Consider the following 15,548-nt stretch of genomic DNA (forward strand, 5'->3'; position numbering starts at 1 on the left):
GAACATTATCTCTCACACTAAACACTAAGTGACGAATGTTTGTCTGCGATATTTCCATCTGATACTAGAACATTTATGGAACGTATATAATGTCTCACTAGACATCTAAACGTTTGTGGAACGTTCCTGTGTATTATCTCTCTCAATGAGTGTAGCTGAAGGTCTGGAGACCGTCGCTCACTGTGCTTCTCCACGTCACAAGGTCGATTATATGAGGCCTTTGAAGTGACATGAGTAAGTAGGTGAGTGGAGCGACAGTGTTAGTGTCACCCCTAGTCTGTGTTTATACTCACATGTGTCTAACAATATCTTTGTCTAGTATGCGATCTATGCCCACCTGCTGAGCTGTGTCTACCAGTATGATCTGTGAGTACCAGTGTGGTCTGTGTGTACCAGTGTGGTCTGTGTGTACCAGTGTGGTCTGTGTGTACCAGTGTGGTCTGTGTGTACCAGTGTGGTCTGTGTGTACCAGTGTGGTCTGTGTGTACCAGTGTGGTCTGTGTGTACCAGTGTGGTCTGTGAGTACCAGTGTGGTCTGTGTGTACCAGTGTGGTCTGTGTGTACCAGTGTGGTCTGTGTGTACCAGTGCGGTCTGTGTGTACCAGTGTGGTCTGTGTGTACCAGTGCGGTCTGTGTGTACCAGTGCGGTCTGTGTGTACCAGTGTGGTCTGTGTGTACCAGTGTGATCTGTGTGTACCAGTGTGGTGTGTGTGTGTGTACCAGTGCGGTCTGTGTACCAGTGTGGTCTGTGTTTAGGGCCACTGTGATCTGTGTTTACCAGTGTGGTCTGTGTGTACCAGTGTAATCTGTGTGTACCAGTGTGGTCTGTGTGTACCAGTGTAATCTGTGTGTACCAGTGTGGTCTGTGTGTACCAGTGTGGTCTGGATGTACCAGTGTGATCTGTGTGTACCAGTATGATCTGTGAGTACCAGTGTGGTCTGTGTACCAGTGTGGTCTGTGTGTACCAGTGTGGTCTGTGTGTACCAGTGTGATCTGTGTGTACCAGCGTGATCTGTGAGTACCAGTGTGGTCTGTGTGTACCAGTGTGATCTGTGTGTATCAGTGTGGTCTGTGTGTACCAGTGTGGTCTGTGTGTACCAGTGTGATCTGTGTTTAGTGCCACTGTGATCTGTGTTTACCAGTGTGGTCTGTGTGTACCGGAGTGATCTGTGTGTACCAGTGTGATCTGTGTGTACCAGTGTGATCTGTGTGTACCAGTGTGATCTGTGTGTACCAGTGTGATCTGTGTGTACCAGTGTGATCTGTGTGTACCAGTGTGATCTGTGTGTACCAGCGTCATCTGTGCATACCAGTGTGATCTGTGTGTACCAGTGTGATCTGTGTGTACCAGTGTGATCTGTGTGTACCAGCGTGATCTGTGTGTACCAGCGTGATCTGTGTGTACCAGTGTGATCTGTGTGTACCAGTGTGATCTGTGTGTACCAGTGTGATCTGTGTGTACCAGTGTGATCTGTGTGTACCAGTGTGATCTGTGTGTACCAGTGTGATCTGTGTGTACCAGCGTCATCTGTGCATACCAGTGTGATCTGTGTGTACCAGTGTGATCTGTGTGTACCAGTGTGATCTGTGTGTACCAGTGTGATCTGTGTGTACCAGTGTGATCTGTGTGTACCAGCGTGATCTGTGTGTACCAGCGTGATCTGTGTGTACCAGTGTGATCTGTGTGTACCAGTGTGATCTGTGTGTACCAGTGTGATCTGTGTGTACCAGTGTGATCTGTTGTGTCTACCAGTGTTAACTCTGCTGCCTCGTGACGGGTCAGTGGCGGCTCAGAGCTGTTTCGTACCTAAACGATTTGTCATTAAGTACAGCAAGAATTCAGATTGTTGCTCGTGTTGAATGTGTGTAGGAGCAGAATACTTGACGTGGGTGTAGGGGCATTATGCTTGACGTAGGTGTAGGGGCAGTATACTTGACGTGGGTGTAGGGGTTGTATACTTGACGTGGGTGTAGAGGTATTATTCTTGACGTACGTGTAGGGGCAGTATACTTGACGTGGGTGTCGGGGCAGTATACTTGACGTGGGTGTAGGGGCAGTATACTTGACGTGGGTGTCGGGGCAGTATACTTGACGTGGGTGTAGGGGCAGTATACTTGACGTAGGTGTAGGGGGAGTATATTTGACTTGGGTGTCGGGGCAGTATACTTGACGTGCGTGTAGGGGCAGTATACTTGACGTGGGGGTCGGGGCAGTATACTTGACGTAAGTGTAGGGGCAGTATACTTGACATGGGTGTTGGGGCAGTATACTTGACGTGGGTGTAGGGCAGTATACTTGACGTAGATATAGGGGCAGTACACTTGACGTAGATGTAGGGCAGTATACTTGACGTAGGTGTAGGGGCTGTATACTTGACGTAGGTGTAGGGGCAGTATACTTGACGTGGGTGTAGGGGAAGTATACTTGACGTAGATATAGGGGCAGTATACTTGACGTGGGTGTAGGGGTATTCTTGACGTACGTGTAGGGGCAGTATACTTGACGTGGGTGTCGGGGCAGTATACTTGACGTAGGTGTAGGGGCAGCATACTTGACATGGGTGTGCGACAGTATACTTGACGTGGGTGTAGGGCAGTATACTTGACGTAGGTGTAGGGGCAACATACTTGACGTGGGTGTAGGGGGCAGTATACTTGACGTAGGTGTAGAGGCAGTATGCTTGACGTAGGTGTAGGGGCAGTACTTGACGTAGGTGTAGGGGCAGTATCCTTGACGTGGGTGTAGGGGCAGTATACTTGACGTGGTTGTAGGGGCAGTGTACTTGACGTAGGTGTTGGGGCAGTATACTTGACGTAGGTGTAGAGGCAGTATGCTTGACGTAGGTGTAGGGGCAGTACTTGACGTAGGTGTAGGGGCAGTATCCTTGACGTGGGTGTAGGGGCAGTATATTTCACGTAGGTGTAGGGGCAGTATACTTCACGTAGGTGTAGGGGCAGCATACTTGACGTGGGTGTTGGGGCAGTATACTTGACGTGGTTGTAGGGGCAGTGTACTTGACGTAGGTGTTGGGGCAGTATACTTGACGTGGTTGTTATGGCAGTATACTTGACGTGGGTGTCGGGGCATGACACGTGTTATGGAGGTTCTAACAGTTCTTTAGTCATCATTCTCTACCACCAAACTGGAGCTTCACTTCTCTAGCCATCATTCTCTACCACCAAACTGGAGCTTCACTTCTCTAGCCATCATTCTCTACCACCAAACTGGAGCTTCACTTCTCTAGCCATCATTCTCTACCACCAAACTGGAGCTTCACTTCTCTAGCCATCATTCTCTACCACCAAACTGGAGCTTCACTTCTCTAGCCATCATTCTCTACCACCAAACTAGAGCTTCACTTCTCTAGCCATCATTCTCTACCATCAAACTGGAGCTTCACTTCTCTAGCCATCATTCTCTACCACCAAACTGAAGCTTCACTTCTCTAGCCATCATTCTCTACCACCAAACTGTAGCTTCACTTCTCTAGCCATCATTCTCTACCACCAAACTGGAGCTTCACTTCTCTAGCCATCATTCTCTACCACCAAACTGGAGCTTCACTTCTCTAGCCATCATTCTCTACCACCAAACTGGAGCTTCACTTCTCTAGCCATCATTCTCTACCACCAAACTGGAGCTTCACTTCTCTAGCCATCATTCTCTACCACCAAACTGGAGCTTCACTTCTCTAGCCATCATTCTCTACCACCAAACTGGATCTTCACTTCTCTAGCCATCATTCTCTACCACCAAACTGGAGCTTCACTTCTCTAGCCATCATTCTCTACCACCAAACTGGAGCTTCACTTCTCTAGCCATCATTCTCTACCACCAAACTGGAGCTTCACTTCTCTAGCCATCATTCTCTACCACCAAACTGGAGCTTCACTTCTCTAGCCATCATTCTCTACCACCAAACTGGAGCTTCACTTCTCTAGCCATCATTCTCTACCACCAAACTGGAGCTTCACTTCTCTAGCCATCATTCTCTACCACCAAACTGGAGCTTCACTTCTCTAGCCATCATTCTCTACCACCAAACTGGAGCTTCACTTCTCTAGCCATCATTCTCTACCACCAAACTGGAGCTTCACTTCTCTAGCCATCATTCTCTACCACCAAACTGGAGCTTCACTTCTCTAGCCATCATTCTCTACCACCAAACTGGAGCTTCACTTCTCTAGCCATCATTCTCTACCACCAAACTGGAGCTTCACTTCTCTAGCCATCATTCTCTACCACCAAACTGGAGCTTCACTTCTCTAGCCATCATTCTCTACCACCAAACTGGAGCTTCACTTCTCTAGCCATCATTCTCTGCCATCAAACTGAAGCTTCACTTCCATCATGAAGGGAAAAAAATCATAGGTGCTGAACAAGCTTTTACTGGGACAGATTTTTCTGTGTAGAGCTTTATTAAGTCGATAATAAAGCTCTACACAGAGTGAAACATTGCCCCCTGAAAGCTCGCCCTTCACAGCTGTGCAATTTTCCTCACGTCATTGTAACGGTTTCGAATCCAATTCTAAATGCTTTTCAGGTTTTCTTAATATTTCTCATCCCTTCAATGTTTTTTTTTTTCAGTTTATTTGGTGTTGTCTGAGCCGCGGAGGCCATGATTCTTTTAACCATTAATAGATAATGGATTTGGTAGCCAATATTAATTTACGCTCTGTAGAAACAAGGAATTTTAAAGGACCTTTTCTCTCTTGATAACAGGACGAGCGTGGAGACGGCCTTCCTAAGACCAGGGAACAATAAAGAGGCTCACACGAAGACTGACAGAAGTTACATGAACATTAACAAAGGTACAGGAACACTAACAGAGGTTCAGTAACATTGACAGAGCTACAGGAACACTAACTGAAGGTACAGAAACACTAACTGAATATACAGGAACACTCCCAGAGGTACAATAACACTGACAGAGTTACTAACAGAGGAAGAGGAGCAGACGAAGGCAGGAACACCACACCAGCATCATGCCACGGGCTCGCTGCAGCGACGAACTGTCTGCTATTCACTCCACTGCCACGCGCAAGGAGGACAGGTATGTGTACTCAAGGACGACTTGAAAGTTTTGAGCTACAGTTCCTGGGCCTTTTGAGGGCGTTGAGTTTCAGTTTCTGGGCCTTTTGAGGGCGTTGAGTTACAGTTCCTGGGCCTCTTGAGGATATACTCACAATGTCTCGTGTGACTGATCTTAAAATTTGAAGTGTTTGACTAGGTTGCACATGGGACTCGTGAGGGTATTGAGCCACAGCGCCTGGGTCTCGGTGAGAGTGTTCGGGGTAGAGTTTAAAGAATTTAAGAATGGTGATGTTATCGTACACGAGGGATACACGCCTACCCGATGCGGTAGTCGCAGGAACCCTTAACATCTGGTACTACAACACCATAAACCAGTGACATACGTGTTTTATGTATTAACTCAAGTGTGCCTGAGACAAGCTGTAGCACCTGCTGTAGCACTTGAGGTAGCACTTGCTGTACCTCCAGTTGTAGCACCTGTTGTTGCTCCAGTTGTAGCACCTGCTGTAGCTCCAGTTATAGTACCTGCTGCATCTCCAGTTGTAGCACCTGTTGTAGCTCCAGTTGTAGCACCTGCTGTAGCTCCAGTTGTAGCATCTGCTGCATCTCCAGTTGTAGCACCTGCTGTAGCTCCAGTTGTAGCACCTGCTGTATCTCCAGTTGTAGCACCTGCTGTAGCTCCAGTTATAGTACCTGCTGTATCTCCAGTTGTAGCACCTGCTGTAGCTCCAGTTGTAGCACCTGCTGTATCTCCAGTTGTAGCACCTGCTGTAGCTCCGGTTGTAGCACCTGCTGTATCTCCAGTTGTAGCACCTGCTGTAGCTCCAGTTGTAGCACCTGCTGTATCTCCAGTTGTAGCACCTGCTATACCACTTGAGGTAGCACCTGCTGCAGCTCCAGTTGTAGCACCTGTTGTTGCTCCAGTTGTAGCACCTGCTGCAGCTCCAGTTGTAGCACCTGCTATACCACTTGAGGTAGCACCTGCTGTAGCTCCAGTTGTAGCACCTGCTGTAGCTCCAGTTGTAGCACCTGCTGTAGCTCCAGTTGTAGCACCTGCTGTAGCTCCAGTTGTAGCACCTGCTGTATCTCCAGTTGTAGCACCTGCTGTATCTCCAGTTGTAGCACCTGCTGTAGCTCCAGTTGTAGCACCTGCTGTATCTCCAGTTGTAGCACCTGCTGCAGCTCCAGTTGTAGCACCTGTTGTTGCTCCAGTTGTTGCACCTGCTGAAGCTCCAGTTGTAGCACCTGCTATACCACATGAGGTAGCACCTGCTGTAGCTCTAGTTGTAGCACCTGCTGTAGCTCCAGTTGTAGCACCTGCTGTAGCTCCAGTTGTAGCACCTGCTGTAGCTCCAGTTGTAGCACCTGCTGTAGCTCCAGTTGTAGCACCTGCTGTATCTCCAGTTGTAGCACCTGCTGTAGCTCCAGTTGTAGCACCTGCTGTAGCTCCAGTTGTAGCACCTGCTGTATCTCCAGTTGTAGCACCTGCTGAAGCTCCAGTTGTAGCGCCTTCTGTAGCTCCAGTTGTAGCACCTGTTGTAGCTCCAGTTGTAGCACCTGCTGTATCTCCAGTTGTAGCACCTGCTGAAGCTCCAGTTGTAGCGCCTTCTGTAGCTCCAGTTGTAGCACCTGCTGTAGCTCCAGTTGTAGCACTTGCTGTAGCTCCAGTTATAGCACCTGCTGTAGCTCCAGTTGTAACACCTGCTGTAGCTCCAGTTGTAGCACCTGCTGTAGCACCAGCTGTTACTCCAATTGTAGCTCCAGTTCTGGCACCTACTGTAACTCCAGTTCTAGCACCTGCTGTAACTCCAGTTGTAGCACCTGTTATAGCTCCAGTTATAGCATCTGCTCTAGCTCCAGTTGTAGCACCAACTACGCCAGGTGGGAGGTGCGAGGTCTTCTTTAACGCAGATGGTATCGCAAAAGTGTGTGGGGGTGTCTCCGCCATATTGACTCCTGTTGCATACCTTGTATCCATCCACCTGGCCGCCCACCCACCCAGCTGGCCACCCACCCACTCAGCTGGCCATCCACCCACCCAGCTGGCCACCCACCCTCCTAGCTGGTCACCCATCCATGTTCCACGTCCACTGCTGTTGTGCTTGTATTATATATATATATATATATATATATATATATATAAACACTGACCTCTGGCTGAAGGAGACTCGAACCTACGAACCTTAGAACAAGGTATGCAGTGCTATACAAAACTCACCAAACTGGACCAATACCGTGGAGTCCAGCTTGCGCTAGACTTTGATCCAAGGCAGCCTGCTTTCAGGGAGAAGGCTTACAGCTTTTCATCTCATCCCCTGCAAGGTATTGGTCCAGTGTGGTGAGTTTGGTATAGCACTGCGTACCTTGTTCTAAGGTTCGTAGGTTCGAGTCTCCTTCAGCCAGAGATCAGTGTTTGTGTGTATATATATATATATATATATATATATATATATATATATATATATATATATAATATATATATAATGCCTGTAGTACAGGTCAGTGGTGACCTGTACTTAACTCTGTGAAGAAGTGTCTTGTGTGCTATCCGTGGACTGAACCAAGATGCCCTGTGTCGAGCAACTTTACCAGCAGCTTAAGGAAGAACTGAGAGTAGCGAAGATGGAGATACGGCGATTGACTGAGGAAAACAAGAGGATTCGTAGTAGTCCTGTTTTGAGTCCTCAGGTCAAGAAGGGAACGTGGTCAGTGGCTGGACAGCATGGAACGAAGTTGACGATCAAGAAGAATGGAAATACAGAAACGATGAAGAAGAGACTGCTGTGGAAACATCTAATGCATTCTCCGTGCTACCCGACGAATGTGAGTCGACTACTGGGAACGTCACGATGAACGACGCCATTGAAGGTAAGAATATTGTTGTTGTTGGGGATAGCCAGGTTAGATATATGGATAGGGCATTCTGCTTGAAGGACAGGAGTAGGAGACAGAGGGTTTGCTTTCCTGGGGCTGGGATGGAGGACATTGTTAGCCAGCTTGACAACATCATGAACGGTAATGGGATTAACCCTATTATTTGCCTCAGTGCTGGAGGCAATGATCTAGGCAAGCATAGACGTGAGGATTTAGTTAGAAAGTTCAGGACAGCTATAGACATAATTAGGAAGAAGGGGGGGCGCCCTGTTATATGTGGCATTTTGCCAAGAAGAGGTGTTGGTAATGAATGGTTGTCCAGAGCAATTGGTATTAATTGTTGGCTGGATAAACACTGTAAGGATAATGCAGTACCATTCATTGACAACTGGGACAACTTCTATGGCCGAAATGACATGTATGCCAGGGATGGGGTTCACTTATCCAGGGCAGGTGTGGGTTTTCTTGCTAGCTCAGTTGAGGGGGTTGTTACCTGGAGTTTACCTGGAGAGAGTTTCGGGGGTCAACGCCCCCGCGGCCCGGTCTGTGACCAGGCCTCCTGGTGGATCAGCGCCTGATCAACCAGGCTGTTGCTGCTGGCTGCACGCAAACCAACGTACGAGCCACAGCCCGGCTGATCAGGAACTGACTTTAGGTGCTTGTCCAGTGCCAGCTTGAAGACTGCCAGGGGTCTGTTGGTAATCCCCCTTATGTGTGCTGGGAGGCAGTTGAACAGTCTCGGGCCCCTGACACTTATTGTATGGTCTCTTAACGTGCTAGTGACACCCCTGCTTTTCATTGGGGGGATGGTGCATCGTCTGCCAAGTCTTTTGCTTTCGTAGTGAGTGATTTTCGTGTGCAAGTTCGGTACTAGTCCCTCTAGGATTTTCCAGGTGTATATAATCATGTATCTCTCCCTCCTGCGTTCCAGGGAATACAGGTTTAGAAACCTCAAGCGCTCCCAGTAATTGAGGTGTTTTATCTCCGTTATGCGCGCCGTGAAAGTTCTCTGTACATTTTCTAGGTCGGCAATTTCACCTGCCTTGAAAGGTGCTGTTAGAGTGCAGCAATATTCCAGCCTAGATAGAACAAGTGACCTGAAGAGTGTCATCATGGGCTTGGCCTCCCTAGTTTTGAAGGTTCTCATTATCCATCCTGTCATTTTTCTAGCAGATGCGATTGATACAATGTTATGGTCCTTGAAGGTGAGATCCTCCGACATAATCACTCCCAGGTCTTTGACGTTGGTGTTTCGCTCTATTTTGTGGCCAGAATTTGTTTTGTACTCTGATGAAGATTTAATTTCCTCATGTTTACCATATCTGAGTAATTGAAATTTCTCATCGTTGAACTTCATATTGTTTTCTGCAGCCCACTGAAAGATTTGGTTGATGTCCGCCTGGAGCCTTGCAGTGTCTGCAATGGAAGACACTGTCATGCAGATTCGGGTGTCATCTGCAAAGGAAGACACGGTGCTGTGGCTGACATCCCTGTCTATGTCGGATATGAGGATGAGGAACAAGATGGGAGCTAGTACTGTGCCTTGTGGAACAGAGCTTTTCACCGTAGCTGCCTCGGACTTTACTCTGTTGACGACTACTCTCTGTGTTCTGTTAGTGAGGAAATTATAGATCCATCGACAGACTTTTCCTGTTATTCCTTTAGCGCGCATTTTGTGCGCTATTACGCCATGGTCACACTTGTCGAAGGCTTTTGCAAAGTCTGTATATACTACATCTGCATTCTTTTTGTCTTCTAGTGCATTTAGGACCTTGTCGTAGTGATCCAGTAGTTGAGACAGACAGGAGCGACCTGTTCTAAACCCATGTTGCCCTGGGTTGTGTAACTGATGGGTTTCTAGATGGGTGGTGATCTTGCTTCTTAGGACCCTTTCAAAGATTTTTATGATATGGGATGTTAGTGCTATTGGTCTGTAGTTCTTTGCTGTTGCTTTACTGCCCCCTTTGTGGAGTGGGGCTATGTCTGTTGTTTTTAGTAACTGAGGGACGACCCCCGTGTCCATGCTCCCTCTCCATAGGATGGAAAAGGCTCGTGATAGGGGCTTCTTGCAGTTCTTGATGAACACAGAGTTCCATGAGTCTGGCCCTGGGGCAGAGTGCATGGGCATGTCATTTATCGCCTGTTCGAAGTCATTTGGCGTCAGGATAACATCGGATAGGCTTGTGTTAATCAAATTTTGTGGCTCTCTCATAAAAAATTCATTTTGATCTTCGACTCTCAGTCTGGTTAGCGGCTTGCTAAAAACTGAGTCATATTGGGACTTGAGTAGCTCACTCATTTCCTTGCTGTCATCTGTGTAGGACCCATCTTGTTTAAGTAGGGGCCCAATACTGGACGTTGTTCTCGATTTTGATTTGGCATAGGAGAAGAAATACTTTGGGTTTCTTTCGATTTCATTTATGGCTTTTAGTTCTTCCCGCGATTCCTGACTCCTAAAGGATTCTTTTAGCTTAAGTTCGATGCTTGCTATTTCTCTGACCAGTGTCTCCCTGCGCATTTCAGATATATTGACCTCTTTTAGCCGCTCTGTTATTCTTTTCCGTCGCCTGTAAAGGGAGCGCCTGTCTCTTTCTATTTTACATCTACTCCTCCTTTTTCTTAGAGGAATAAGCCTTGTGCATACATCGAGTGCCACCGAGTTAATCTGTTCTAGGCATAAGTTTGGGTCTGTGTTGCTTAGTATATCTTCCCAGCTTATATCGGTTAGGACTTGGTTTACTTGGTCCCACTTTATGTTTTTGTTATTGAAGTTGAATTTGGTGAATGCTCCCTCGTGACTAGTCTCATTTTGTCGGTCTGGGGCTCCACGCATACATGTCTGAACCTCAATTATGTTGTGATCTGAGTATATTGTTTTTGATATGGTGACATTTCTTATCAGATCATCATTGTTAGTGAAGATGAGGTCTAGTGTATTCTCCAGTCTAGTAGGCTCTATTATTTGCTGGTTTAAATTGAATTTTGTGCAGAGATTTAAAAGCTCGTGTGAGTGTGAGTTTTCATCAGAGCTGCCTCCTGGTGTTATTACTGCAACAATATTATTTGCTATATTCCTCCATTTTAGGTGCCTTAAGTTGAAATCCCCCAGGAGCAAGATGTTGGGTGCAGGAGCTGGAAGATTTTCCAGACAGTGGTCAATTTTTAACAGCTGTTCCTGGAATTGCTGGGATGTTGCATCCGGAGGCTTGTAGACTACCACAATGACTAGGTTTTGGTTCTCGACCTTTACTGCTAAAACTTCCACTACGTCATTTGAGGCATTAAGCAGTTCTGTGCAAACAAGTGACTCTGCAATGTACAGGCCAACCCCCCCCCCCCCCTTTTTCCTGTTCACTCTGTCACATCTGTATAGGTTGTAACCTGGGATCCATATTTCGTTGTCCAAGTGATCCTTTATGTGGGTCTCAGTGAAAGCCGCGAACATTGCCTTTGCCTCTGCAAGCAGTCCACGGATGAAAGGTATTTTGTTGTTTGTTGCTGGCTTTAGACCCTGTATATTTGCAAAGAAGAATGTTATCGGACTGGTGGTATTGTTGGTACTGGGGGAGGATTTTTTTTCCGGTATTAGTATATGTATCTGTTGGTTTGGAGTGGAGGCCATCGACTGTGGTTCCACTCCAGGAATGACTGGATTTGGTGTTAGGACTTTAAACTAGGATTAGTTAGAGGATTAGTGATAAATAATGAGTATGGATATATTGACTTATGCTCTGATATTAAGAATCTTAATAGTAACTGTCATGGAGTAACTCTGGGTAATGATAATTTCAGAAATTGTGTAAAAACAAATATCAATAGGAAAAATGTGCAGAAGAAAAAACATATGATGGTATTTTATGCTAACAGTCGAAGTGCAAGAAATAAAATTAATGAACTACGTTTGGTAGCATGTGCTGGGAACTTTGATATCATTGCATTAACTGAAACTTGGTATGATTTAAAGAGTCGGGATATGATTGCTTAGTGTAATATTCAGGGATTTAAGTTGTTCCATGTGGATAGATGTAACGGGAAGGAGAAGGAGTTGCATTTTATGTTCGAGAAAATATTAATTGTTGCATAAAAACAGGTATAAAAATAGATGGAACAGTAACAGAATCTGTTTGGGTAGAGTTCGTAGAGGGTCGAGAAAAACTAATTCTAGGTGTAATATACCGACCTCCAGGCTTGGATCATGATATAGGGAGACTTCTTTGGGACGAAATTGTTAGGGCTTCTAGACACAATAACAGTCATAGTAGGGGACTTTAATTTTAGTCAAATTGACTGGAATTCTTTGACAGGTAATCTAGAGCCCAGTGACTTTATGGAAACAGTTTAGGACTGTTTTTTGAAGCAGTGCGTAACAGAGCCTACCAAGGGTAATAATTTGCTAGACCTAGTCTTGTCAAATAAGGAAACACTCGTAAATAATCTGGAGATCGCTGAAGAGCTTGGCGCAAGTGATCACAAATCCATCACTTTTAGCATTAACTGGGAATGCAAGAATAATGATTATACAGTAAAAATCCCTGATTTTCGTTCTGCCGATTATAATGGACTTAGGGAACACCTGTCTAATCTTGATTGGGGTTATCTAGCTAATGATTTTATTGACGATGATCATACTTATGATTATGAAAGGATCTGTTTTTATGATTGTTTTCTTAATAATGTACACCGTGCCCAGAGTATATACATTCCCGAGAGAGAAATTAGGTCTAATAATAACGATCCCAAATGGGTTAACAGGAGGCTAAAGCATCTATTAGGGGAAAAAAGGGGAATTTATAGGCGCATCAGAAGAGGTGAAGTTAACCTTACTGACCAATATGTTCAGCTTAAAAGAGAAGTAAAAAAGGGGATTAGAAAGGCTAAACGTGACTATGAAATTAGAGTTGCTAATGAATCAAAGACTAATCCAAAGGGGTTCTTTCAAGTGTATAGGACGAAGGTGAAGGAAAAAGTAGGACCTCTGAAAATTGGGAATGGACAGCTGATGGATAACGAACTGGAAATGTGTTCCTTATTTAATGACTATTTTTTGTCAGTTTTTACACAGGAAGGTGTAAATGAGATTCCAGTAATTAACAATTATTTAGTTCCTGATGAATTTAAATTAACTAATATTACTGTCACGAGGGACATGGTTATTAAACAGATAGACAAACTGAAGCAAAGTAAGTCCTCGGGACCCGATGAGCTGTTTTCCAGGGTACTTAAGGAATGCAAGATGGAGCTTAGTCAGGGATTAACGAGTGTGTTTAATTAATGCGTCCATCCTTACCGGTGTTGTGCCAGAGTTGTGGAAGATGGCTAATGTGGTTCCTATATTCAAATCAGGGGATAAGTCCACTCCTTCAAATTACCGTCCAATAAGTCTGACATCTATAGTGGGCAAGTTATTAGAATCAATTATAGCTGACATTATTAGAAGTCACCTTGAAGAGCATAACTTGATAAATGAATCTCAGTATGGATTCACGAGAGGTCGTTCCTGCCTGACAAACTTACTGACGTTCTTCAATAGAACATTTGAGGCAGTTGACAGTGATAAGGAATATGATATTGTTTATTTGGATTTTAGTAAAGCCTTCGATAAGAGTACCTCACAAGAGACTCTTAAGAAAAGTGGCAGCTCATGGTATTGGAGGTAAAGTTCTAGCATGGATAGAGGCATGGCTTACCAATAGAAAGCAGAGAGTTACCATTAATGGAGTGAAATCTGAATGGGGATTAGTCACTAGTGGCGTTCCACAAGGATCAGTTTTAGGCCCTCTCTTGTTCATAATTTACATTAATGACCTTGATGAAGGAATTACGAGTGACATGAGTAAGTTTGCTGATGATACAAAGATAGGCCGTATAATTCACTCTGAGGAGGATATCAATGAACTCCAGGACGATTTGGACAAATTAATGTCTTGGTCTGAAAAGTGGCAGATGAAGTTCAATGTGGTTAAGTGTAAGTTGCTTGCCCTTGGTAATAAAAATAACCCTCGAAGCTATAATCTAGGTGAAGTAGAGCTTGATCATACAGAATGTGAAAAAGACTTGGGAGTCATGGTAAGCAGAAATCTAAAGCCAAGACAGCAGTGCCTTAGTGTGCACAACAAGGCCAACAGATTACTTGGATTTATCTCAAGAAGTATAAGTAACAGAAGTCCAAAAGTTATTTTACAGCTCTATACATCACTAGTGAGACCTCATTTAGATTATGCTGCTCAGTTTTGGTCTCCTTACTATAGGATGGATATAGACTCATTAGAGAACATACAGAGAAGAATGACTAAAATGATTTACTGTGTAAGGAACCTCCCGTATGAAGATAGACATAAAGCCTTAAATCTCCACTCTGGAGAGGCGTAGAATGAGGGGGGATATCATTGAAGTGTATAAGTGGATGACGGGCATAAACAAGGGAGATATTAATAAAGTACTGAGGGTGTCGAACCAGGTAAGAACCAGAAATAATGGATTTAAGTTGGATAAATTTAGATTTAGAAAGGACATAGGTAAGTACTGGTTTTCTAACAGAGTTGTAGATGCGTGGAACAGTCTTCCCAGTAGGGTGATAGAGGCTAGGACCTTGGGTAGCTGTAAGAAGAGATTCAATTCAATTCAATTCAATTCAATTCAATTCAAGTTTATTCTCTATAAGGGTTACAATGTGGGGTTTACAGGTTTTGGGTATTGTGTGGTTTACATGTTATAAAATACTAATTACAGAGGGGGCCACTAGGACACCTAGCATGGCTAGGCATTTCGAGCAGACTTAGATTAATTCTTAACATTAAATATTAAGGCTAAATGACTACATCATAATTTGTGAGTTTAGCAATGTGAATGCTTTTGTTTTGGCACAATACAAAGTGTCTATATTGGAGTATCATAGGCAAACTTATGACTAGTTAGGATTTATTATTTTAAGATTAAGATTAGTATTTCTGGGTTTATAGTCAGTGGGTGAGTGAGTGTAATTTTGAACCACCAGGTGGTTATCATGTAGTTAGTTGTCTGGGTGGATCAGGGAGATAAGATGTTTTCTAACTGTAGTTTTGAAAGTGATGAATGTGTCTGCAGTTCTAGAGTTTTCAGGTAGGGTGTTCCAGATTTTAGGTCCTTTGAAATACATTGAATTTTTGTAAAGGTTTAGTCGAACACAGGGAATGTCATAGAGATGTTTGTGTCTGGTGTTGTGCCTGTGAGTTCTGTCACAACTATCAAGAAAGCGTTTTAGGTCAAGGTTAATATTGGAATTTAAGGTCCTGTAGATGTAGATTGCACAGTAGTAAGTGTGGATGTACTGAACAGGGAGTAAGTTTAGATCTATGAAGAGTGGGGGGTGTGTTGCCAAGGATGGGATTTAGTGATTTTTCTTACTGCGGCTTTTTGTTGGGTTATTATTGGCTTTAGGTGTGTTGCTGCAGTTGAACCCCAAGCACAGATAGCATAGGTGAGGTATGGATATATAAGTGAATGGTATAGTGTGAGAAGGGCAGTTTGCGGCACGTAGTATCGTATCTTGGAGAGGATCCCCACTGTTTTGGATACTTTTTTTGTTATGTGTTGGATATGGGTGCTGAAATTTAGGTTGTTGTCGAGGTATAGGCAAATATAAGAGTGGGAGTGGCTGGG

General features: G+C 44.7%; 1 protein-coding gene across 1 annotated transcript in view; it reads left to right on the plus strand.

Annotated features, from left to right (window-relative positions):
- Positions 1-276: 276 nt before the first annotated feature.
- The window catches only part of Hdc (histidine decarboxylase), a gene marked incomplete at its 3' end in the record, with an annotated part of 206,894 nt that continues 191,622 nt past the window's right edge, over positions 277-15,548 (plus strand). The window contains 2 exon segments of the mRNA XM_070082974.1: positions 277-366; positions 4,725-5,055. Coding sequence (XP_069939075.1) covers positions 4,988-5,055 — 68 coding nt within the window.

This window comes from Cherax quadricarinatus, chromosome 8, assembly GCF_038502225.1.
Source record: "Cherax quadricarinatus isolate ZL_2023a chromosome 8, ASM3850222v1, whole genome shotgun sequence".
Lineage (NCBI taxonomy): Eukaryota > Metazoa > Arthropoda > Malacostraca > Decapoda > Parastacidae > Cherax > Cherax quadricarinatus.